Here is a 24,214-nt window from a genome sequence, read left to right on the forward strand (position 1 = left end):
AAACGTTTCTTTTTCTGTATTTACCTCTTCTTCATCACCTTAAAAACTACTAGCTCAAATAAAGGAAATGGCAGACGAGCAAAGATGGTTGCGTATGTGGTTTTAATCATCATGTATTTGTGGTGCCCAATTAACTAAAGCTTTTTTTTTTGAAACGGAGTTTCGCTCGTTACCTAGGCTGGAGTACGATGGCGCGATCTCGGCTCATTGCAACCTCTGCCTCCTGAGTTCAAGCAATTCTCCTACCTCAGCCTCCCGAGTAGCTGGGACTACAGGTGCGCACCACCATGCCCAGCTAATTTTTGTATTTTTAGTAGAGACGGGGTTTCACCTTGTCGACCAGGATGGTCTCGATCTCTTGACCTCGTGATCCACCCGCCTTGGCCTCCCAAAGTGCAACTGAGGCTTTAATACAACCTTAATTCTATAAGCAACCTGGAACAGGGGAAAAATAAATCTCTCACAACTTGTAAGTGGCTATTCACATTACCCAAATAGGAGGATTTTATCTTGACTTTCATAAATGTAAATGCTGCAAATGGTTATCATCAAAGTACAAAACATAGACCAGAGACTGACTCAAAGCAAAATACAGTACAAATTTATTGACTCCAATTGTTCTTAGTAAACATTTAAGCAAAGTAGACAACAGAATTGAATACAAATAAGCAATGGATTAACATTAGATAGAAATCCTATTTTACCATGAATTTTCAGTTCGAAAAAGCTTATTCCTAAGTAAAATTGAAAAATGACTTACTCTGCTAAGGCATATGACAAAATATACAGAATTATAAAACCATTCATTTGTTTTTCTTTTAACCATAAGCATATATTCAATGGAAAACTTGAAATAGCCTTGGACTAATGCTGAAAATTAGTATTAAGTGAGTATAACTGTGAAAAATCCGGACAGCACTAACAGATGATCAAAGAGCACTGAATTGTGTTACTTTCAAGATTTACAGTAAAATACTTTGGTTCCCAAAAGACTGTCTCTAAAAGGAACTTTTAAAAACACCTGACATTAACTCATTTTTTTCTCCTCCAGAATCTAAACACCGACTTTGTTTTCTCCCCAGTCACATGGAAATGCGATAAGCTGGAGTACCCGCTGAGATGCACTGAAAGAGTCTATTAAAAATTACAAAAACATTAAACTTCTTAAAGTGCTAAAGCCACGAAAAGCCATAAATGAAAACCTATTTTTAAAACTTAAAGTTTAGTAGTCAGTGTTAAAAAACTTTTAAAGAATGTGTTAGCATTATTTAAATTAATAATGCATTCCACAATTATTGCAGAAACATCACTGAGACATTGTAAATTGACAAACTGACTTGTAATCCAGTTAGATAAAATTTATACAGAAATGTATTTGGAATTATACCTAATTATTTTTTACTAAGAAACTTCAAATAATTTTACTTCCTAAAGTTCCAGATTACAGTTGTATACACACACGCATGCACGTGTGCACAAATCCAATTGGAGGGGATAACGGCCAACTTTGGATCTGTTCATTCTTACATCTCTCCCTCACCCTGATCGGACAGTCGGCCTTGTAGATGCAATCACACTGCACCTCAGTGAACAGACAAATTTTATTCCTGTCTCACAGCAGCTACTCTCAGCACCGATGGAGCTACATACGGATTTAAAAGGTCACTAAGTGCTGGGGCATATTTTTACAGGCAAGGCTATAAACATTCCATTCCAAACCAGAAAACCAAGAACATCATACGTCTCCCCACAAATGCAAAGAACGTCACTGTTGAATTGTTAATTTTTTGGTAAAATTATAAATGCCTACTAACTAGTTTTAAAGGTGAATATTCTACAAATCTTGAAGTATTACTATTAAAATGCACAATATTTGTTACCTCCATTGCTTACTTTGAGTGATGAAAACAAGTTTTATGTTATTCCCTCCTTCTCCCACATAAAATGATTCAATATTAAGTTCTTAGATTAACAAAGAATATATTAAAACATCTTACATTCTTTCCACAACTGCATAAAAAAGCAGGCATCCTGCATACTTACATGGAATGAGCTTTCTACATTTTCAAAATTAATTACAATCTTAAAGATATTTACATGAATATCTTCACTAGCTAATGAGTTGCAACAATTTAAGACCAACTTGTTTTACACCAAATATTTGCCTACTGGCTGAGATAAACATTCTTAAAAAACTTTACTGAATAAAGTAATTAACATATCTTTCATTATTTTACTTCTTAACATTTAAAATAGTTATGAGTGGAAGCATATTTTTTGACCATCAAAATAAACTCTTTCAGCCTAATGCTTTTAAAGTACAGTATAAAAAGTAATAGAAAAACCAGAACTGCATTATAAACGCTTTTGGTTCAAAATTTTATTTGAAATCTTATATTTCTTGCCTAGACAAAAATGTGAAGACAAAACACCAGTAATTTTTAAAATCTAAGATATGCAGAACCTATGTTTAGATCAAAAATATTTTTTTTACTGATTAACAATATTATTTTAAAAAAATTTTTGAAAATGTAGCATAAAGGTTCAAGTCCTGGGATACTAAATTTACAATGCCAAGATACTTTGTATCACGGAATTATCACTGATAGATACTCTAACGGCCATGTAGGTGATGACTATTCAGGGAAACTGTGTTCTTTTGAAGAAGCGACAGCTACCAAGATGATCAGAGTAAGAAATACCACATTATATAGGGAATGAATTCAATGTACAATAATCCTTCCTAATGTTTCATGTAAAGTCATATGCTTTAATCTTTAAAATGCATAGATTTCCTTAAGAAAACAAAGATGGCAAGAATCAATAACTGCAATTTATTTTCCCTTCTCCCTCAAATTTAAGAATATGAAGTAACTACTAAAATATTGTGAGATTTTGGATTTTTCAAGTGAAAGAATGCAAGGCAAAATTTCATATATAATATCTATAAAATCAATCAGTATTTTATAAAAAATGTCTGGTTCAATAAAAAATGAGAGTATCTTTCCTACCACTGGTATGGAATGTTGGTAATGAGACTGACGGGTACAGAGTTATCTTCTGCTAGAGCACAAATTTAAAATTATTTCTTAATGATAGTTGACTTTTTTAATTTGAAAGAATAAGTTGTAACACAAACTCAAGAGTCTAAATTGGTATTACTTTCTTAAAAGGATTTCGTAGTTTCATTTTTTTTATACATCTAGCTCCCACCTCCAAAGTAAAAATTTTCCCTTTTGAAACACCACGTTGAACTTTGGATAACCTACTGAAAGGCTTTCAATGACAAATTTTTACGTAGTATTCTTAAAAAAGCACAAACCCCACGGACCAAAATAAGTAGCTAAAACTAATTTTGGACCACTGATAGTGCTTTAATACCTATTTTTGAAATATGGAGCAATGATGTAGAGAATGGCCTTGCCAATGATTTTAACCACCGAACTCCCAACAAATTCTAAAAGAAATTGTCAAAAAAGACAGAGAGGCAGGAAAATGTGTATGTCGTATATATTGTTCTTGAGAAGCATGTTGAAACTGCAGTTTCCTGAATCCTCTGCTCTGAATTCTCTGGAAATGGTAATTTATTATTTCAGATCAGCTGTGCTAACTCTTGAGTCTGCGATCTATTTAAATATATGTCCCCACCTTATTTGTTATATTGATGTTAAAATCAAAATTAGTGCCCTATGTTAGCTTTGTTTTTTGTCCTGACTACACTCAGATTTTCAATTTGTGACAGCATAAATCAGAGGAAATGAAACATTTGCAGTCCTTCAAATGCTGGTCTGAATTTAGATCGTGGTGCAGCGTATGTATACCATGGTACAAGTTTTTATTACAATGTCTATCACTACTGAAGCCCTTATAAACTTGCTGTAGGGAACTTCCATAAATTATGTTTTCATTTCCCAGGTCTTTCACAGAGTTTAACTATCATTTATTATATTAAGTGACTGAGAGCAAGCTTTTGTTTATAAAAATCTAAGTGTTACTATTGCTGATTTAAATTTCTCACAACTTTCATACAAAAGGAAGTTCTACATGACCACAAAATACCAAATATTTATTTTCATCAAGTGTCAGGATAACTTATTAAAGTTGAAATTTATTTTTTTTATTGCTAAAGTAGTCTAAGATCTAAATCAATACTGCAAACTACTCCACTTCTTCCTGATGTATTTTGGACTTAAGAACATGGTTAAGATTTAACTAGAACTCAAGTGTCTAAAATAATCAAAAGAAGGAACACTTTGACAGTATTCCACTAATTACAAATCAGTAAAAAACCAAAAACGTCAATTAATGATTATACTGACACCATGGAATGAGGAACCATGCACACAATCAAGACTAATCCAATTTCAACATTAATGAAATCAAACCATCTTGTTCTTAAAAGGTCCAGAACCACAATATTTTAAAAGGTGTATTTCTAAAGTTGATTAAGAACATTACTAAGTAATTATCAATTTGTCTCAAACTTAATTTCAAGCATATCCATTTCCAACCTTTATTATTCTTGCTAAAAATATTTTGTTTCTTATGACACATTTCACAATTCAGGTTGAAATTTCTTAATACGTAAAAAGTGTTGGTCTTTCAATTATGTGTTTGTTCATGACTCCAAAGACTAAAGGCAGTCTTGAATGTCCTGTGGCAAAGTTTACACATAAACTGTCTTTTAAATGTGATTGCTGAAAGGGGTGGCGCATGGTAAAAAAGGGTGTCTGATTCTTGGGGCACAAACAATTTTTCTGTGGCTGGAGTTGGGTTTTCGGATAGGCTTGTGGGGCTGTCAGGCTCCAGGGGCTGGATCTTGGGCAGTGGTGGTGGTGGTGGCAGAGGTGGTGGAGAGGGAGAGTTTGTGGGAACAGGGCACACCTCAGATTCCTTATGTGCTGATTCCTCTGAAGCCTGAGACATATGCGATTGGAAGTGACTCCAGAGTCGAAAATTAGTTCGAAAAGCTTTGTTGCACACGTGACAAATAAATGGTTTCACAGAGCACAGAAGCTCCTGGTGACGCTCCAGCTGCTTGTGTACTGTGAACATCTTCCCACACTTCTCGCAGGGCCACAGGCTGGCTTCTTTGCTAGGACCTGCTTCTTTGGGGGCTGTGCTGGCCTCAGGTGCCTCTTCCTCAGCCTCCTCCACAGGCTCTTCCTTGACTTGAATTTTCAGTTGCTTGGAAAGACTAAGGTCTTCAGGGAGACAAGAGGAATCTTCTGAGTCAAAGTTAACTTGCTCTGAAGAATCACTGAACACGTTGTCATCTTTTGTGGTGACAATGTGGTTTACTTTATTGGGTTCAGGCTGGGACTGGGGCCTTGAAGAACCAGTCACATCACCGTTGTGGTCCAAAACGGGCAAAGAAAAGTTTTCAGTGGGTGCCATGTTGTTCTGATTATGGACTTCAACCTGGTGCCGCCAGATGCTAAAAGAGGACTTGAAGGTGCGCATGCACTCGAGGCAGGTCAGCTTCTTATACTCACACTTGCTCTCGTGTTCCTGCTTCAGCTCGGGTGAGAAAAACCTGAGGCTGCAGTAAGGGCAGACGGCCGCATTCCGGCATAGCCGCTCGTGGCTTCCTTGCTCTAGGAGAGAAGAGAGCTTAGCATTACAGAGGCGGCACTGGTAAACCTCCTTGTTTTCTACTGGACTTGCAAGAGGAGCATGCTCTTTTGGTTTAGCAACTTTATTTACTCCAAGGGGTTTTTCTCCTGGATGCATTTTTATGTGCTGCTTAAATTGAGAGAGAAAGCGGTATGCTTTTCCGCAGTAAGTACAAATGTAAGCTCCTTTGGCTCGAGATCTCAAGTTCCTCTTGATGACTTGCTGCGCTTGGGAGCTACTCTGTCCCTGAAAACCAGGCTTGCCGCGCCTTAACTTAATGATCAGGGCCTTCTTAATTTCTCTCTCTCTCACTATGTCAATCAGCTTTCTTTGGAATTTTTCATCCAAAACAGCATGTGAACTAGAGGCTGGTGATGGGTTCTTCACTATGCCGTGTTGGGTCTGACAGTGTGTCCACACTTTGAAGTTGGTGTGAAACCTCTTGTGACAGATGTCACAAGCGTAGGGCTTTTCTGGGTTATGGTACATGTTAACGTGACGGTGAAGACCTGCTGTTGATCTAAAGATCTTAAGGCAATGTTTGCATTTAAATTTTTTGTTTGGTCTCGTCCCCTCCAACTCACCAAATTCATCTTTATTCAAATCAGAATCTGGAAAATCTGCATCAAGGAGAGTAGGGCTTGAGCCTTCCTCAAAATTATCTTCCGACACAGGAGGCCCGTGCTCATTCACCTTTAGCTTCTTAAATGGCAATCTTCGGTCCGCCTGGAACCTCCTTTTTGCTGGGAGTCTGCTCATGTCTTTTTGGTCATCTTCTGTTTTCAGAGACAGGTCTCTCGTGACCAACGGAGATGACGCAGCTGTTGCTGCTGCCGCATCTCCCACAGTGACGCGGATGATGTCCGAGGGGTCCGACAGCGGGCTGCTGGGCTCGGTCTTTATGCGCACCTCGGTCACAGGGGAGGCTCCCTCCCTGTCTGTTGACTGAGAAGCACTAAAGGACCTGAGGCGATGTGGTTGTAGCACTTGAGGCCTGTCATCTAGGGCTGCTTTTTCACTACAATCTTTTAAAGATGACTTTTGAGATAAAGCACACAACACATTCCCTGGTGCATCATTGGACACCGAAGATGATCCCTGGGAAGACTTCAAGTCTATGGAGGGTGAATACACAGGAACCTGGCTATCCATCGATAATGACCGTCTGAGGAGACTCTTAACAAGCGGGCCACTCCTGTCAATGCTTTGGTTTCCAGAACCAGATCCACTGGATGGGATCACTAAGCCTAACTTTGAATAGTACAACAAGTTTCTATCTTCACCTTGACCACTTCCTTTGTTAGTTTCTTTTAATAGATAGGGAGTCTCTGATGAGCTACAAAGAGATAAAACAGGTGGCCGTGGTCTCTTCAAAGCCAGCTCTAGAGCTTTTCCTTTTGGAAGCTGACCACTCACACCTGGCTTATCATCCATAGCTTCTCTGTCTTGCAGAGGCTTTGAAGGCAATACTGCATTTCTTTTCACCAAACTGATTCTATTAGGATCATCCAAAGATCCAGAATGCTCAAGAGACTTTGCATATCCCACAGAACTATCTTTTGGCCAACTCTTTTCAGTTAATGACAAATTATGAAGTGGTTCAATTGGTTTGGGGACATGTGGCTTATTGGTATTAGCCTTGACTGCAATGCTAGGAGAGGGCCGGGAAGTATGGCTTACATCGGGTTGATTTTTACTAACAGTTTTTCCTTGTGCTTCATTTCTACTTTGACAAACAATGACACTTCTCTTTTGAGAACTGTTTTCATCATCTTCTACAAACACTTTTTTTCTATTAGGACACGTTGGAAAGGGGGCTTGAGGTGTTTTAGAAACGATGTTAGTGAGAAAGGAAATCCCAAGACTATAGCCAAGTTCTTGCACAGCAGCAAGACTGCTCTTCTCAACAAACAGAGAGGAAGAATAAATGTAGTTTAAAACATTATCAAAAGCATCTGGCTCACAGAAGTCAAGCTGAAATACAGTTTGTGACTCATTTTCCTTATTTGTGAATAAACTCTGAAAGTATTCGCTGCTGGCAGCCAAGACATTTTTATGAGCTCGGAACTTTTGGTCTCCAACAATCAGCAGCACATCACACAGCTGTCCTTTGAGACGTTCCTCATTCAGGGCACTTAGGAGAGAAATGGCGTGTGCTGGGTTGATATAATGCAGTAATCCCTCCATGGCTTGAATTTATCTAAAAGACAAAATGTAAAATTACTACAGATAATGCAGTGAAAAGTCCCCCATGGAATGAAGGGCTCCTCAAGAGCAGGAAACATCAGCTGTCTTTGCATAGGTGCTAATATCTAGCAGACCATAGGCTGCCAGAAACTTTATGATGAGCAATCTTATCTAAATAATGGTGAAAATGTAAAATAAGTCTTGTGGTTTAAGCAGATCCTCATTAAAATGGAAGAACTGCAGGAACTATAACATAGGTATTTGTATACCATCAAAAAGGCTGCCAGAACTTGATGGGTGGATATGGAAGCAATATTTGAAAATAAAAGTTTATTATTTAGGGTCCTTATCCATTTGATGCTTGGCTCTATTCCTTATCAATTCAGAAAACAAGTATGAATTATCAAAACCCCTGAAGTCTATAATTCTGAAAGAAAATTGGTTTTATTACTATATATACTCAAACATAATGTGAACTGTTAACAATTGGTTGCAAAGCAGGTCTTGAGACCCTTATCTTTTATTTTAATTTTGAGACACGGTATGTCTCTGTCACCCAGGCTGGAGTGTGGCGGCACCATGATGGCTCACTGCTGCCTCAACCTCCTGGGCTCAAGCAATCCTCCCACCTCAGCCTCCTGAGCAGCTAGAACCACAAGCACATGCCACCTTGCCTGGTGATATGGTTTGGTTGTGTCCCCACCCAAATCTCCTCTTGAATTGTAGCTCCCACAATTCCCACATGTCATGGGAAGGACCCAGTGGAAGGTAACTGAATCACAGGGTGGGTCTTTCCCGTGCTGTTCTCATGATAGTAAGTCTCACGAGATCTGATGGTTTTATAGAGGAGATCCCCTGCACAAGTTCTCTCTTCCCTGCTGCCATGTGAGATGTGACTTGCTCCTCCTTGCCTTCCACCATGATTATAAGGCCTCCCCAACAACGTGGAACTGTGAGTCCACTGAACCTCTTTTTCTTTGTAAGTTACCCAGTCTTGGGTATGTCTTTATTAACAGCAAGAAAATGGACTAATACAGTAAATTGGTACCATTAGAGTGGGGTGCTGTTGAAAAAATACCCAAAAATGTGGAAGCAACTTTGGAACTGGGTAACAGGTGGAGGCTGAAACAATTTAGAGGACTCGGAAGGAGACAGGAACATGTGGGAAAGTTTGGAACTCCCTAGAGACTTGCTGAATAGCTTTGATCAAAATGCTGACAATGATATGAACAATGAAATCCAGGCCGAGGTGGTCTCAGATGGAGAAGAGGAACTTGTTGGGAACCAGAGAAAAGGTCACTCTTCTCATGTTTTAGCAAAGAGACTGGCAGCATTTTGTCCCTGCCTTAGAGATCTGTGGAATTTTTAACTTGAGAGAGATGATTTATGGTATCTGGCAGAAGCTATTTCTAAGCAGCAAAGCATTCAAGAGGTGACTCAGATGCTGTTAGAGGCATTACATTTTATCAGGGAAGTACAGCATAAAAGTCTGGAGAAGTTGCAGCCTGACAGTGCAACAGAAAAGAAAATCCCATTTTCTGAGGAGGAATTCAAGCTGGCTGCATAAATTTGCGTAAGTAAAGAGGAGCTGAATGTTAATCACCAAGACAATGGAGAAAATGTCTCCAGGGCATGCCAGAGACCTTTGCTGCTGCCCCTGCCATCACAGGCCCAGAGGCCTAGGAGGAAAAAATGGTTTTATGGGCCAGGCCCAGGACCCCTTTCTGTGTGTAGCCTAGGAACTTGGTGCCCTGTGTCCCAGGTGCTCTAGCCGTGGCAGAAAGGAGCCAAGGTACAGCTTGGGCTGTGGCTTCAGACGGTGTAAGCTCCAAGCCTTGGCAGCTTCCATGTGGTGTTGGGCCTGCAGGTGTGCAGAAGTCAAGAATTGAGGTTTGGGAACCTCCACCTAGATTTCAGAGGATGTATAAAAACATCTGGATGTCCAGGAAGAAGTTTGCTGCAGGGCTGTGTCCCCTCAATGAGGGGCAGGGCCCTCATGGAAAACTTCTGCTAGGGCAGTCCAGAAGGGAAATGTGGGGCTGAAGCCCCCACACAGAGTCCCGACTGGGGCACTGCCTAGTCGGGGAGCCACCATCCTCCAGACCCCAGAATAGTAGATCCACTGACAGCAGGCACCATGTGCCTGGAACAGCCACAAACAACACCAGCCCATGAAAGCTGCCAGGAGCGGGGGCTTTACCTTGCAAAGCCACAGGGGTGGAGATGTCCAGGACTAAGGGAACCCACCTGTTACATCAATGTGACCTGGATGTGAGACACAGAGTCAAGGAAGATCATTTTGGAGCTTTGAGATTTGATTGCCCCACTGGATTTTGAACTTGCATGGGGCCTGTAGCGTCTTTGTCTTGGCCAATTTCTCCCATTTGGAATGGCTGTATTTACTCAATGCCTGTACCCCCACTGTATCTGGGAAGTAATTAACTTGGTTTTGACTTTGCAGGCTCACAGAAGAAGGGACTTGCTTTGTCTCAGATGAGACTTTGGACTGTGGACTTTTGAGTTAACGCTGAAATTAGTTAAGACTCTGGGGGGAGTGTTGGGAATGCATGGTTGGTTTTGAAATGTGAGGACATGAGATTTGGAAGGGGCCAGGGGTGGAATGATATGGTTTGGTTACGTCCCCAGCCAAATCTCATCTTGAATTGTAGCTCCCACAATTCCCCACGTCTGGGAGGGACCCAGGGAAAGGTAACTGAATCATGGGGGCAGGTCTTTCCCATGCTGTTCTTGCGATAGTGAGTAAGTCTTAGGAGATCTGATGGCTTTATAAAGAGGAGTTCCCCTGCACAAGTTCTCTCTTCCCTGCCACCATGTGAGATGTGACTTGCTCCTCGTCTTCTGCCATGATTATAAGGCCTCTCTAGCTGTGTGGAACTGTGAGTCCACTGAACCTCTTTTTCTTTGTAAGTTATCCAGTTTCAGGCATGTCTTTATTAGCATCATGAAAATAAACTGTTTTCTTTTTCTTTTCTTTCTTTTTTTTTTTTTTTAAAAAAGCAATGGGACCTCATTATGTTGCCCAAACTGGTCTCCAACTCCTGGGCTCAAGAGATCCTCCCGGCCAGGGGTGGTGGCTCACGCCTGTAATCCGAGCACTTTGGGAGGCTGAGGCGGGTGGATCACAGGGTCAGGAGACCAAGATCATCCTGGCCAACATGATGAAACCCTGTCTCTACTGAAAAAATTAGCTGGGCGTGGTGGCACGTGCCTATAATCCCAGCTACTCAAGAGGCTCAGGCAGAAGAATCACTTGAACCAAGGAGTCAGAGGTTGCAGTGAGCAAAGAATGTGCCGCTGTACTACAGCCTGGCTATAGCAAGACTCCGTCTCAAAAAAAACAAAAACAAAAACAAAAAAAAAACCAAAAGAGATTCTCGCACTTCAGCCTCCCAAAATGTTGGGATTACAGGCATGAGCCACTGAGCTCAGCCAAGAGACCAAGCAGATCACTTGAGGTCAGAAGTTCAAGACCAGCCTGGCTAACATGGTGAAATCCCGCCTCTACTAAAAATACAAAAATTAGCCAGGTTAGTGGCATGCACCTGTAATCCCAGCTACTCAGGAGGCTGAAGCATGAGAATCGCTTGAGCCTGCGAGGCAGAGGCTGCGGTGAACCAAAATTGAGCCACTGAACTCCAGCAACAGAGCAAGACTCTATCTCAAAACAAAAAAAAAAAAGATGAGAAGTATTAAAGAATAAAGGAAACTAGCCTGGCTCTAAATTTAATTAAAGAGTTTAAACTGAGATTTCACTGAAATTCTCTTCAAATCTAAAAATAAGAGGAGGAGGCCTAGTGGTAGAGTGCAAGCTCTGGGGCCAGACACTTGGGTTGAGATGCCAGCTCCTTGCAGGCTGGCTGATGGTCCTTGGGTGTTTCTGTTAGCCTCTCAGTGTGGCAGTTTCCTCACATGAGATGGGAATGACAACTGTGCCCTCTTCTTGCAGGGCTGTTGCAAAGAGTTCATCTAAAGAAAACTCAACAAATGTTGCACAGTTAACTTTCAGAAACTGCAGGGTTAAAAGGCATCTAATTCAGTATCAAAGGGACAAGACAGATTAACCCGATTATACTCTTGACACAGACAAAGCCATTTCACGCAGAGACAATGCCTGACTCCCTGCATTTGACCCTTCCCTTAGACTTCTGTTCCTCTAACACCTCATCCTTTTCATTTTTTTTTTTTTCTAAGATGGGGTCTCGCTCTGTTGCCCAGGCTGGAGTGTAATGGCTCAATCTTGGCTCACCGCAACCTCTGCCTCCCAGGTTCAAGCAATTCTCCTGCCTCAGCCTTCTGAGTAGCTGGTATTACAGGCATGCACCACCACGCCCAGCTAATTTTTGTATTTTTAGTAGAGAGAGGGTTTCACCATATTGGCTAGGCTGATCCTGAACTCCTAACCTCACATGATCTGCCCACCTTGGCCTCCCAAAGTGCTGGGATTACAGGTGTGAGCCACCACACTCAGCTCATTCCTTTTATTTTGTAACGCCATATTTTCTTTCAAATATTGTTAAGATTTATTTTTAAGTTTAAATGGATCCCAAGTAACTTAAGAATATTTGTGACAGTTTTATCTTTCCCTAGAGGGCAAACTATAGATGAACCAAACTTGACTCCAGCACATCTGTTAAGTTCTCTCTGGCCCTTCCTGGTTACCCCAGCTGCCAGGCTCTTCAGAAGAACCCAGAGTCTCCCAGGCTGACAACCTGGGAGTGGCCACATGAGGTATACAATTTCTTCTGACTCTCTGCTAAGATGCAACTCAATTTAACGGATTCAGACACAGGACTTTGCTTCTACAGATGATGCTTTTAACCTGTCCACAAACAACTGCTTTGCTCAGACTGTACCAAGTTTCTGTCCATTCCTGCCTACCATCCTTTCAAAGTAAATGGTAAATTTTAATTCCTCTATTTGTTTTTTTAAATTCATTTGTGAATGCTTGACAATTTCCCTTCCTTTTTCTTCTATGTTAGTCATTTAAGTTTTCCTTAATCCTACTATACTTTCTTTACATCTATTTGTATAAAGAAACCCTTACCATCTTTTACAGAGGTCAGCAAAAAAATAAATAAGCGTATAATGTTACACATAATTGACTCAGCTGGGTACTGAGCATTTTTCAGCACTAATAATTTTTGACAAAGCTAGTTCAGATGTTGCCACAGGGAAAAGCAACAGATACAGAATTAAAGGCTTGGGCAAGTCTTTATCAAAAGGGGTTCTTAAACTCAATTTGGTGGTTTAAAACTGGCAATTAAATAAATGACTAGGAGAGAGTAGAAAATGTCAGAAGGCTAATTATGAGCTTGAGAAACTTTTGTTTCTATTATTATATGTACATATCTACATAAGCAAGCATGGACTGGATTGAGAAGTAAAATGTATTCTTTCCTGTGGGTCAATTAAGATATTTTGAGAGCCAGTGTTCTAGACTAACCAACCTCTCTGAGCCTCAGTCTACCTCACTATAAAATAAGGCTAATACTAGCAGCCACTACATAATGCTATTGTGGGAAATAAACAAGGTATTAATAAAGGTCACTACCATTTATATAGTACCTAACTGTACAGGAACCTACACTACAAACTGTACCAGGAACTTCTCATGTCATTCATTCATCAAAATGGGATCAGAGATGTGAAGGAGGCGAGCGATGAGCCATGGAGATAAATGGAGGAAGAACATCACAACAAAGGGAGAAGCTAAGGCAACAGCAGGGCTGGAGTAGTGTGTGCTGGGAGCCATGCAAGAGGATATCTGAGAGGCAATAAGGAGAAAGACTGTCTAGGGCTGGGAGCCCTCCAGAAGAACTTTATTTTTCACCATGGATGAAATGGGCAGCCATTGGAAGATTCTGAGCAGAGGGATGACAAAGACCTGAATTATGTTTCCAAACAATTGCTCTGGCTGTGTTGTTGAGATTAGACAACAGAGGATAGGCTAGGGTGGAAGCCGCAGGCCAGTTTGCAGTTCACTGTAATGACCCAGATGAGAGAGTATGGTGGCTGGGACCAGGGTGGTAACAATGGAGGTAAAGTCAGAGTCATTAGGATGTCTAGTGGACAGACTGCAGGAGAAAACAGAAGGTGAGCAGTTAAGGATTCTGCCAAAATAACTGGAAGGGCATCCTTAGGAGAGACGGGAGTTTGACAGAAAAATCAGGAGTTCAGATTTTTTAAAGAGTTCAGTTTTGATATCCTACATGTGAGCAGCAACCTGTTCATTGATGTACCCTTTATGAGCCTCCATCTCTGCCTTACTCTCCCTACTCCCTTTCTTGTGCTTCCTGGGATCACTTCCCAAATAAACATCTACATCTGAATCCCTATCTTCGGGTCTGCTTTTGGGGGAATCCAAACTAAGCACAGGTAAAGACTAACAACTTCACACTAAAACCTCCCCTTGGTTTAGAGTGAACACTAAACCAAGGGGAGTTTTCTACATCCTTGGACATGAAGCAAATGGTACTCCATAGACCATATGCACCCTGTGGCCAAAAAGCAACATTTGTATCAATTTTGTTTAGAAAGGTTCCTTCTTTATACATCATTCAAAGTATCATGATCCGAATTTCTGCTCTAAGTCACTGCTTCAAATTTCTCAGATCACGGGTTTCTATCTTCTTTTGATGAAACATCCATGAACTAGGGGACAATAATAAAGTCACTCAGAGTTAAGTTGTAAGAGAAATACTCACTATCCCTGAAAATTACTGGGGACTTAAAACTTAATTTTACTATAACCTCCATTTAGAGTCATCAATGAGACCACCTGCCTGCAAAGTGCCTCAGAATGTCCAAATTCCTGATACTCAGTGCAGAATAACTATTTTCCATTCCATTCAGTAGAACAGTAACTAGGTACTTAATAACAGCTAAAATTTGGGTGTTTATTCTGTCACATACACAAAAGTAAACACTTTTTATGTATTAACTCAGTATTTACATGAACCCTAGGAGGTAGATACAATTATTATCCCCATTTTACAGATGAGGAAACTGAGGTACAGAAGGTTAAGAAACATGCTCAACGTCATACAGATAATAAGTAGCAGGGCAGGATTCGTATCAGCTGGCTTGGCTCCAGAGGCTAAGCTCTTGACCCCTACATGATACTGCCTCCAGTTTCCTCTTCCAATTCTCATATCATCTTCTGAACTAGACACTGTCATCAATCCTGTTTTACAAATGAGAAAACTGAGGCATTGAGAGGTCAAGTCATTTGCCTAAGGTCACCCAAATGGTTATAGATTTACGGCTAGCATCTGTCTAGTGTGTGTGAGAACCCTTCTAGACATGGAGAAAATGTCTCCAGGCTGTCTCAAAATGGAAGACATCAATTTAACAAGTATGGCTTGGCCTTATGGAGCTTAAGGTCTTGTGCAGGAAGAGGACAAGTCAATTTCAATTAATCAGCCTACTCCAGGATGCTGAGCAGTAGATAGGATATTGGCAGAGGTAGGGACGCAGTATGGATGACAGGCATCAGAACCAGGTAAGATGGGGCCAGGAAGGGCTTTCTACGAACAAAGTTTTATAAGGAATGACAGGTAGGAAGGATGAAGGACATTTCAAAGAACGATTATTTATTTTCCATTCCATTCAGTAGAACAGTAACTAGGTACTTAGTAACAGCTAAAATTTGGGAGCTTATTCCGTCACATACATAAAAGTAAACACTTTTTATGTATTAACTGAATATTTACATCAACCCTAGGAGTTAGGTACTATTATCATCTCCATTCCACAGATGAGAAAACTGAGGCACAGAGGGTTAAGTAACATGCTCAGCGTCATACAGATAATAAGTAGCAGAGCAGGATTCACATCAGCTGGCTTGGCTGCAGTACATGCAACACCATAGAGACAAGACAGAGCAAGAGGAATCTAAGGGAACCACAGGTGACTTTGTCTGGTGAAAGCTAAGGGTACACATAGGGGAGGAAACACCTATGAGGCTGGAGGAAGATGGAGGCATGAGTGCTTTGGGGGCTAAAAGAGGTCATCTGAGGATCTTGCACAGGAAACCAATACTGTTCATTCTCCCCAGTACCCCAGGATCTAGAGACTCTAGATGTCTAGAGGTAGGAGAAAGAGGTAGCTGGGAGATGCAGATCCCTCACCTTCATGTTAAGGCCCTTGCTTTCATATTTTAACTCAATTAAGCTTTGAAAACAATATACCCTTTCCTACTCTGGCTGCAAACAGACAATTAACACAGTGAATTTTTGTGTTTTAATGACAGTCGGTATATTTATTGAGTTTAACAATTACCTAAAAATATAAAATGCTCCATTAGGAATGTAAGTAAAAAGGGGGAATTCACAACTGCTGAAGATCACCAGATAATCCACCAAAATGCTGTGGCTGGTGGCTGTACAGACTAAATCCCCAAAACCTTTTGATTTCTCTGCTCTTCTGCCCTCAGATAAGGCAAGCTTTGTTGCTGGGTATACTTTTCCTCAGTGTATTTTTCAAAACTAGACTGGTAAGTTTGCTGGCACATCACTCCAAATTTCCATGCAGGTTTTCATAATGAGTAATCAGGGCCTCCGATTTACAGAAGCAGCACATCTTACACATAAACATGCACTGCTGCCACCACCATCTACACCTCTCCTTTCCACGGCTCATCTCTACCTGACTCATCACGGCAGAAGTTCTGCCACTTCAGTCATGGCGGAAAAACCTTGGAGCTCTTAAAAAACAAGTGGGTGAAATTTGGAAGAACAGGTCTATTTATGAGCAAAAGAAAAAGCTAAGAGGAAAACCAGTTTCTGAAATAGGGCCGGCTTGCTTATCACTTTGATCCTCACACACAAATAGCTTCCCAAAGCCTGCCTGGATTGTTTCTACTTCATGTTTTCTGAAATTTCAAAATGACAGAATCTTTATAGTTAACAGTTAACACAGGACCTTACAGTTCCATGGAAAAGCCTTTCGAATCAGTCTACTTGTCTCAAATCCTGGTTCTGCCACCTATTAGGCATGTAACTTTCTAAAGATGACTCCACCTTTCTGAGTACTAGTTTCCTTACCTGTTAAACGTAGCTAACGCTACCAACCACATAGGATTTTTATGAAGGACAAAAGAGGCAACATGTATGAAAGCCCCAGTATGTTCAGCACTTCCCATGTGGCACATGCACATCTTCCTTCCTTCTCTTCTTCCTCTCATAGATGCTGGTGTGGGCCTGCTATCCACCATGTATCACAAGAGGTGTGGTGATGCGGAGATGAGTAACTGGCCTGCTTCTTATTCTCCAGTAGCTCACATTTCCATGGTATGACAGACAATAATTAATGAAGTATGTAAAGAATGCTATGGGTGTACTGATTTCAGGAAGCAATGATTTGGCCTGGGGGACGAAGGGTGGATCAGTGAACAGTGGGAATACCAAGGAAGGCTTGGACTCATCACTCACTTGACAATTGTAATACAAGCTGAATATCTCTAATGCAAAAACTCAAAACTTTCTGAGCATCAACATGATGCACAAAGGGAAGGCTCATTAGAGCATTTTGGATTTTTGGATAAGGGATGCTGAACCAGTGAGTATAATGCAAATATTTCAAAATCCCAAACAATATGAAATCTGAAACACTTCTAGTCCCAAGCATTTCAGATAAGGGATACTCAACCTGTAATACTAAAGGTTCCATTTTTTACATTTATACTACAGACACTTTTCAGACATGCTCATCTGACCTTGCTGGTGCTTAAAAACTTCAAGGGCTTGTTCTGGCCTCAAGTTCCAATTCCCTGGAGTGGCTACAAAGCCCTTCCCAACTGGATTCCAAAAGATTATTTCATACCACCACTTCAAATTCCTTACGTAATAAATGCTAAGGGGGTGGGGGACTCCTTTTTTTTTTTTTTTTTTTTGAGACAGAGTCTTGCTCTGTTACCCAGGCTGGAGTGCAGTGGCATGATTTCAGCTCACTGCAATCTCTGCCTCCTGGGTTCAAGTAAGTCTCCTGTCTCAGCCTCCCGAGTAGCTGGAACTACAGCTGCCTGCCACCATACTCAGCTAATGTTTGTATTTTTAGTAGAGATGGGGTTTCATCATATTGGTCAGGCTGTCTCAAACTCCTGACCTCAGGTGATCTGCACGCCTCAGTCTCCTAAAGTGCAAGGATTACAGGCCTCAGCCACCACATCAGTCTCATATCTTACCATAAATTAATTCAATACAAAAACTTTCCTCTTTATGCAATGTTAAATCAGTTGTATGGAATTAAGATTTTTGAGGGAGAGGGGAGGTAGGCAATTTCAAATACAGAGCATTCTAGTGATAGAAGCAGAAGAAAGTAAAGCACAAGTTGGCACTCAGAAGGATACCAGGAGTGAGTGAGGGGTTGAGAAAGAGAAATGGAAAGGGACCAAAATAATCTCACCTACTTGGACTGGTGTCATAGCTAAGGTACATTATAAATTAAGTTGGCTCCCAGACTAGCCACAAAACTGCTACTACCAGTTCTACAGGAAAATGTCGGTTTACATCCAACATCAACCTAGAATTCAACTCTGAGAACAGTGGTCCTTTGGAATGCTGGGGATTGCTTCTATAGTTCCAACTATTAAACTAGAAAAAAGAATGAATGCATGTAACACAAGGCAAACACCTAGTTAAAAATCCAAAGCATCTATATTTGACTTTGGAATATAAACACACACAGACTACTTATTCCCAAACCCTCATCTCAGGATTTAGCTATAACACCAACCATTTGATTTTACTATTCAATGGTGACAGGAAGCTGCCTCAGTTTCGGTCTTATCACTTACTTGCTGACAATGCAAATATCTTCAGATTTCAAACCTAGACTACCTTATCTAATCCTTCAGGAGGAGTCATGTTACTATCTTGTATTCCATTTCATCACACTTTCAGTCTCTACCAAGGTAGCTTGATTTTGGTTTGATGGTGCGTTCTCTGCCACATTAGGCAGAATGATTCTACTCAAACATAGTTCAAGCTCCTCTGCACCTAAGCAGAGCAGCCTCTGGTCATAGCCTTTGCTGTTTTTTTCCAGCCACCACACAGCCATTCTACCTCCTGTTAACAGCCCCATGATTTTGCTATAGAAGAACCGCTCTTGTCCCACTGTGTGCTACAGTCTGATATGCTCTTCTTCCCTAGCTCTGGGCAAACCACACAACCAAAGCCAAACCAGTCAGAAACTTCGTCCTTGGAATATGAATCCTGAGAAAAATGACAAAGGCAATAAATAAATTAAGCTGATTTATCTCAGTGGAGGCCTGAAAATGCAACCTTCCTAGTGCCTGCTACATAGATTCCTGGAGTTAGCTTGGTTTTTGTTCTTCTTCCTGGCCCAGTTTTTCAGCTTTTCTTTTACGTCCAAGAGCAATCCTGTATCTTTACAATAAACTTGAATGGAAATTCAAGCCAGGCAGTTTCTGTTCTTGTTATTAAAGAACCCTAACATATTTCCATGTGGTACTCACTGTTCCTGTCATGCCTTTCAAACCCATCCTAATACAGCTGCTAGACAGTTTCTTAGAACAAAGGTTTAACCGTTCACCCAACATACACATTAAATATTTCTATCATTAATTCAACTTATTTACTGAATTCCTATTTTGTACAAGGCATGGTTAGATTTATTTGAAATATAGGGGTGCACCAAACAGACAAGACCTCTACTTTCTAGTGAGGTAAATCAGATGCTAACTAAGGAAACAAAAAAAAAGATAACCTCAGATTGAGCTAAGTGTTATGGTGGAAATAAATAAGGTGCTATCGCTGGATTCAGTGCCTAGAAAGGATGGTCAGAAAATACCCTGATGGAATATTTCAGCTGAGACCTAAGATCTGAATGAAGAGAGTCAGGTTTGATCTTGTTTAAAAATAAAATAAAAACAATTGTTCTCCATAAGGCTAAAATTGTAATAACAATGACTACAAGGCTCTATAAAATCTGGTTTCAAATGACTTTAAAAATTTTCTTAGCTGGGCGCAGTGGCTCATGCCTGTAATCCCACTACCTTGAGAGGCCAAGGTGGGCAGGTCACCTGAGGTCAGGAGTTCGAGACCAGCCTGGTCAACATGGTGAAACCTCCTCTCTACTAAAAATACAAAAATTAGCTGGGAATGGTGGCAGGTGCCTGTAATCCCAGCTACTCAGAAGGCTGAGGCAGGAGAATCACTTGAATCTGGGAGGTGGAAGCTGCAGTGAGCCGAGATTGTACCACTGCACTCCAGCTTGGTGACAAGAGCGAGACTCCATCTCAAAAATAAAAACAAAACTTTATTTCCCTTAGTTATTCCCTTGTGATACTTTCCTGCTCCACATACTTTATCTCTGAGACCTAACCTACACATCTGACTTCTTCCATTCCCCAATCTGGAAAGTCCTAGAACTCACCTAAACCTCTCCTCAGCACACTATTCAGAACATTAATCACCTTTCAAAGCTCAAGTGGAGTTCCAGCTCCTCTATAAAATCTTCCACTATGGGCTGAATTGTGTTCCCATTTCCTCCCAAATTTACATGATAAAGATGTAACCTCCAGTACTTCAGAATGTAATCGTACTTGGAGACAAGGTCTCCAAAAGGTAATTAAGTTAATATGAGGGCTTTAGGGTGACCCTAAACCGATATAACTGGTGTTCTTACAGGAGAGGAAGATTAGCACAAAGACATGAACAGAGGAAGGACCAAGTAGGGAAAAGAAGATGCTATCTATAAGCCAAAGAGCAGTCTCAGAAGAAACCAACCCTGCTGACACCCTGATGCTGGACTTCTAGCTTCTAGAACTGTGAGAAATCTTTTAGGTCATCCAGTCTGCAGTACTTTGTTATAGCAGCTCAAGCAAACTAATATACCTTCCCTGACTACTTCAGCTTATATGATGTGCAAATTCCTCCTTTCAGCTTCAGCACCATTTACATGGTGTTTATTTACTGCCTTTATTGTTAGTCACTTGTGTCTCCCCAAGGGGACTGGAAGCTATTTAAAGACTGATAATCTATTTAATATCTTTTGGCATTCTTATCAATGTTCAACATGTTATCTTCCACAAACAACAAATATTTGATTTTTCTGTATTCTTCACTCCAATTAAATGCAGGAGCGAAAATTATGCCTGTTAGTTGTTTTGCTAAAGCTGATTACATCACTGCCCTGCTTTAGAGTATTGTACTGATTTTTCTATTCCTAAAGAAAATCCAAACTGTAGAGCGGCATACAAGATTTTACCTACTTTGATTACAATTCATCTCTCCACGCTTATTGGATACTCCTTACCATCTACTCTACAAACTTGCATGTCCAGTTTCTGCCATCCAAAATATCTTTCTTCCCTCTCCTTTACTTGGATAACTTCTATAGAAAGATCCAGTTGAAATGTCACCAACTTCTACAAAGCTCTTATAATTTGCCCTAGCCAGCAGCTCAGTCACCTCAACTACCACGATACTTCATCTCTCTGTAGTAATACCATAAGTTCTTCGATTAATCTGCTTTTACATGTGTCTCCCTCAGGGGACTCCCTAAAGGAAGAACCCCTGTTTGGATGCATGTATCCCTGATGCCCAGCACAAGGCCTGGCAAGCTGGGTATTGGGCAGAGAGAGAGAGAAATCACCAAACTTGAGGCGAGGCTCAAGACCTGGACTGGTTCACCTTTATTTCTCCAGCATCTGTTACAGAGCCCCAGCATGTGGCAGTATTCTTCACTTTTTCTGAGACCTTGTGACTTTAATCACTACTGGACGATGACTCCCAAATCTGTATCTCTGCTTAGACTCTTGAGGCTCCAGCCTCTCAGGTACCTACTGAACGATTCCATCACAGTATATCCTCCGGTCCAACATGGTACTGACCCTCCACTTGTCCCTACTTCCACATCTGCTTGTCCTCACATATTCCTGACTTACTTCGGTGTGTTGCCAGCCTCTAAGGCTCCAAAACCAGAAATCTCTTCTCTTTCCTTTATAGCCTATCACTGGGACCTGGTCACATCTAGCTCTTGAATAGCTTATAATCTGCTTTCCCTACTTCCATTGCCTTTGGGGACAACTAAAATTGTCCCTTCAATTATCTCGTTTCTGTCGAGAGACTTTAATAACTTAAACCCTATTTTGTTATTTACAATTTTTCCTTACCAGTGTACACATCTAATATTCCTCCTATATAACAGTGTAACTTCCTCAAGGGCAGGGGTTATATCTTTTTCGACTTCCATTTCCACAAAATGAAGCACACTATATTTTCAATAGTGTTAAAAAGGAAAAATTAAAAGACACTTTTAAGTAAACCAACACTTCAAATTTCGACTTTTTAACATCAAAATTTAGAGGTGCTTAAACTTAATGACTGCTAGTCCTTAGAGATGGATGATTTGCTCCTTCAAGCACAAGAGGAACACTTTAAACAATAATTTTCCATGAGAAACCTTTCTAAAATGGATTAACCCACTTTCTTGTCTTCTTAAACAAGGTATTCGGACCATAATGTAAGCTGCTTAATTGAGGCCTCGGGGTCATCATGTGAACAATCGCTGGACTATGCGTGTCCACGGAGGCTCGCTGCCGGAGCTGTGAGCGCTTGCACGAAAGGAAAAATCCAGCCGTGTGAAGTCTCACTTTCCCCCTCTTCTCTGTCAGGCAAGCCCACCGGGATACCTGTCTAAACACCCCGCGCTCTCTTGCTGAATTCTCCCAAACCGCAGAGCCCTCGAGGCTGGAAGCGCATAGCAACCAGAGGGAAAAGTGCGAGGACCCAGGGGCTGTGCTAGGATTGAAAAGCAGGAGCCTCTGAGCAAGGACTACGGGGCGTGTTCCCCCAAAGCCAGGAGGACACGTGGCGGGGCTGCCGCGGGGGTCTCTAAGGCCCGCGCGGGCTGCGACTCGACTCCTGCCCCTCCAGCCGCAGACCTCGGACAGGGGAAGGGGGCTTCTCAAGCGGGAGACGGTCGCCGGCCGAGCAGCAGAGCTCCCGGCCAGCGGAGGGTGCTGTGCTCTGCGGGACCGCCGGGAGGTCCCAGACAAGGTCTGCAGGGGCTCTGGAGGGGAAGGAACGCGCCGCGAGGTCCAGGCGTCCGCGGGAGGGGCCTGGCGGGGAAGTGGGCCGGGGGCTGGGAGGGAGCGACCGGCGGGCAACGAGCGGCCACGCTCCGGCCACCGGGCCGAGGACTGGGCGGCGGGGCTGCGGCCCAGACCGTGAAGGGAGCGGCGGCGTCGCGGCAGGTGCGGGGTCCCTAAGGCCGCCGGCCAGCTTCCGCGCGCACCTCGCGGCCCAGGCCGCAGGCCCTCAACACCTGCACGGAACGGGAGAACTCGCCCTTCTCCACGAGGCATTTTCAACCGCTCCGCGCGAGGGCCGCGCGCCCAGGCCAGGCGTGTCAGCTACCCGAGGGGCGGCTCAGCCCGGGTGAGGAGTAAAGCCAGTAAGAGAATGGAGCATGCGCAATCGCGAGGGCGAGGCCAAGTGCGGGCAGGGAGCATGCGCAGTGTGAAGGCACGAGCGGCTACGTGGGAACCTGGGGCATGCTCGGTGAGTGCCCAAGGCCCCGCGCACGCGCAGAAGCGCTGGGAGCCCGCAACCCGCTGGTGGAGAAAAAAGAGGAGAGAAATCACCTCAGAGTTACGTCAGGAAAGGCCGCGTTTTGCGGGGAGGCTGTAGCCTCCCAGGGGGCCCCGCAGTTCTCCTAGAGCGAGGGGCATGACAGTTACTCACCGGTCTTCAGCCTCGAGGCAGACGCCGGGCCCCTTTCCGCTCACACTCGGCTCGCGCGCGCCGCAGCCGCCGCTGCCGCTGTGATTCCATCCATCTTGAATTTGACGTCATCCCACACCAGGGATGAGGTCATCGCAGGCAGCGCTCGTCACGTGCGCGGCGCTCTGATTGGGCGCCGGGCGTCGGGGGGCGGGGCGAGGGAGGCGCGTGGCGCCGGAGGCCGGGGGAGGGTGGGCCTGCCGAGAGCCGTGCGCCGAGTGGCCGCCGCTGAGCTCAGCCCGCGCCCTCGTTCCTTGAGGGGAGCCCGCGGCGGCCCTGAGGAGAGGCGGCCCGGCTGGGGGCCACGGCTAGGAGGCCGAACGCCCCGGCCAGGTGGAGTCCGTCCAGGCGAGGAGCGCGTCGGTCCTCGGGATTTTGTCGCCTGCCGGAGGCACTTGTGCTGCGGGGTCGCCCCGGGTCATTCCGCCGCGGTCCTGCCCGGAGGGGCCGCCCCTGGTCCCGGCTTCCGGCGCGGCGGGATGCGTGGTGCGGCCGCTCAGTCCCTCGGTGGGGAGGACGCGCTCCAGGCGGACGGCGGGCGACGCCCCGAGCCGACGACCTCGACAGACAGACTGAGCGACGCGCGGCTTCCCGACGGGCGCGGGCGGCGAGCGGGGCCCTGCGGTCCTCGGGAAGGCGGC

At 43.0% G+C, this 24,214-nt stretch overlaps 1 protein-coding gene across 2 annotated transcripts; it reads right to left on the reverse strand.

Moving 5' to 3' along the window:
• Nucleotides 1-579: 579 nt before the first annotated feature.
• On the reverse strand, nt 580-23,643 carry ZBTB21 (zinc finger and BTB domain containing 21). 2 transcript variants are annotated; one of them, XM_012445075.2, is made up of 3 exons: nt 23,535-23,643; nt 6,201-7,816; nt 580-5,597 (listed from the first exon to the last, which is right to left on the reverse strand). In XM_012445075.2, exons 2-3 carry the CDS (start codon nt 7,801-7,803, stop codon nt 4,603-4,605), a joined length of 2,598 nt encoding a protein of 865 aa, XP_012300498.2. In that variant the 5' UTR covers nt 7,804-7,816; nt 23,535-23,643; the 3' UTR covers nt 580-4,602. The 2 variants fall into 2 exon arrangements, with proteins under 2 accessions (XP_012300498.2, XP_012300490.2); XM_012445067.2 differs by having other exon boundaries at nt 580-7,816.
• Between the last annotated feature and the right edge of the window lie 571 nt (nt 23,644-24,214).

This window comes from Aotus nancymaae, unplaced genomic scaffold (genome assembly GCF_030222135.1).
Source record: "Aotus nancymaae isolate 86718 unplaced genomic scaffold, 86718_ANA_hifiasm-v0.15.2.pri h1tg000022l_1, whole genome shotgun sequence".
NCBI lineage: Eukaryota > Metazoa > Chordata > Mammalia > Primates > Aotidae > Aotus > Aotus nancymaae.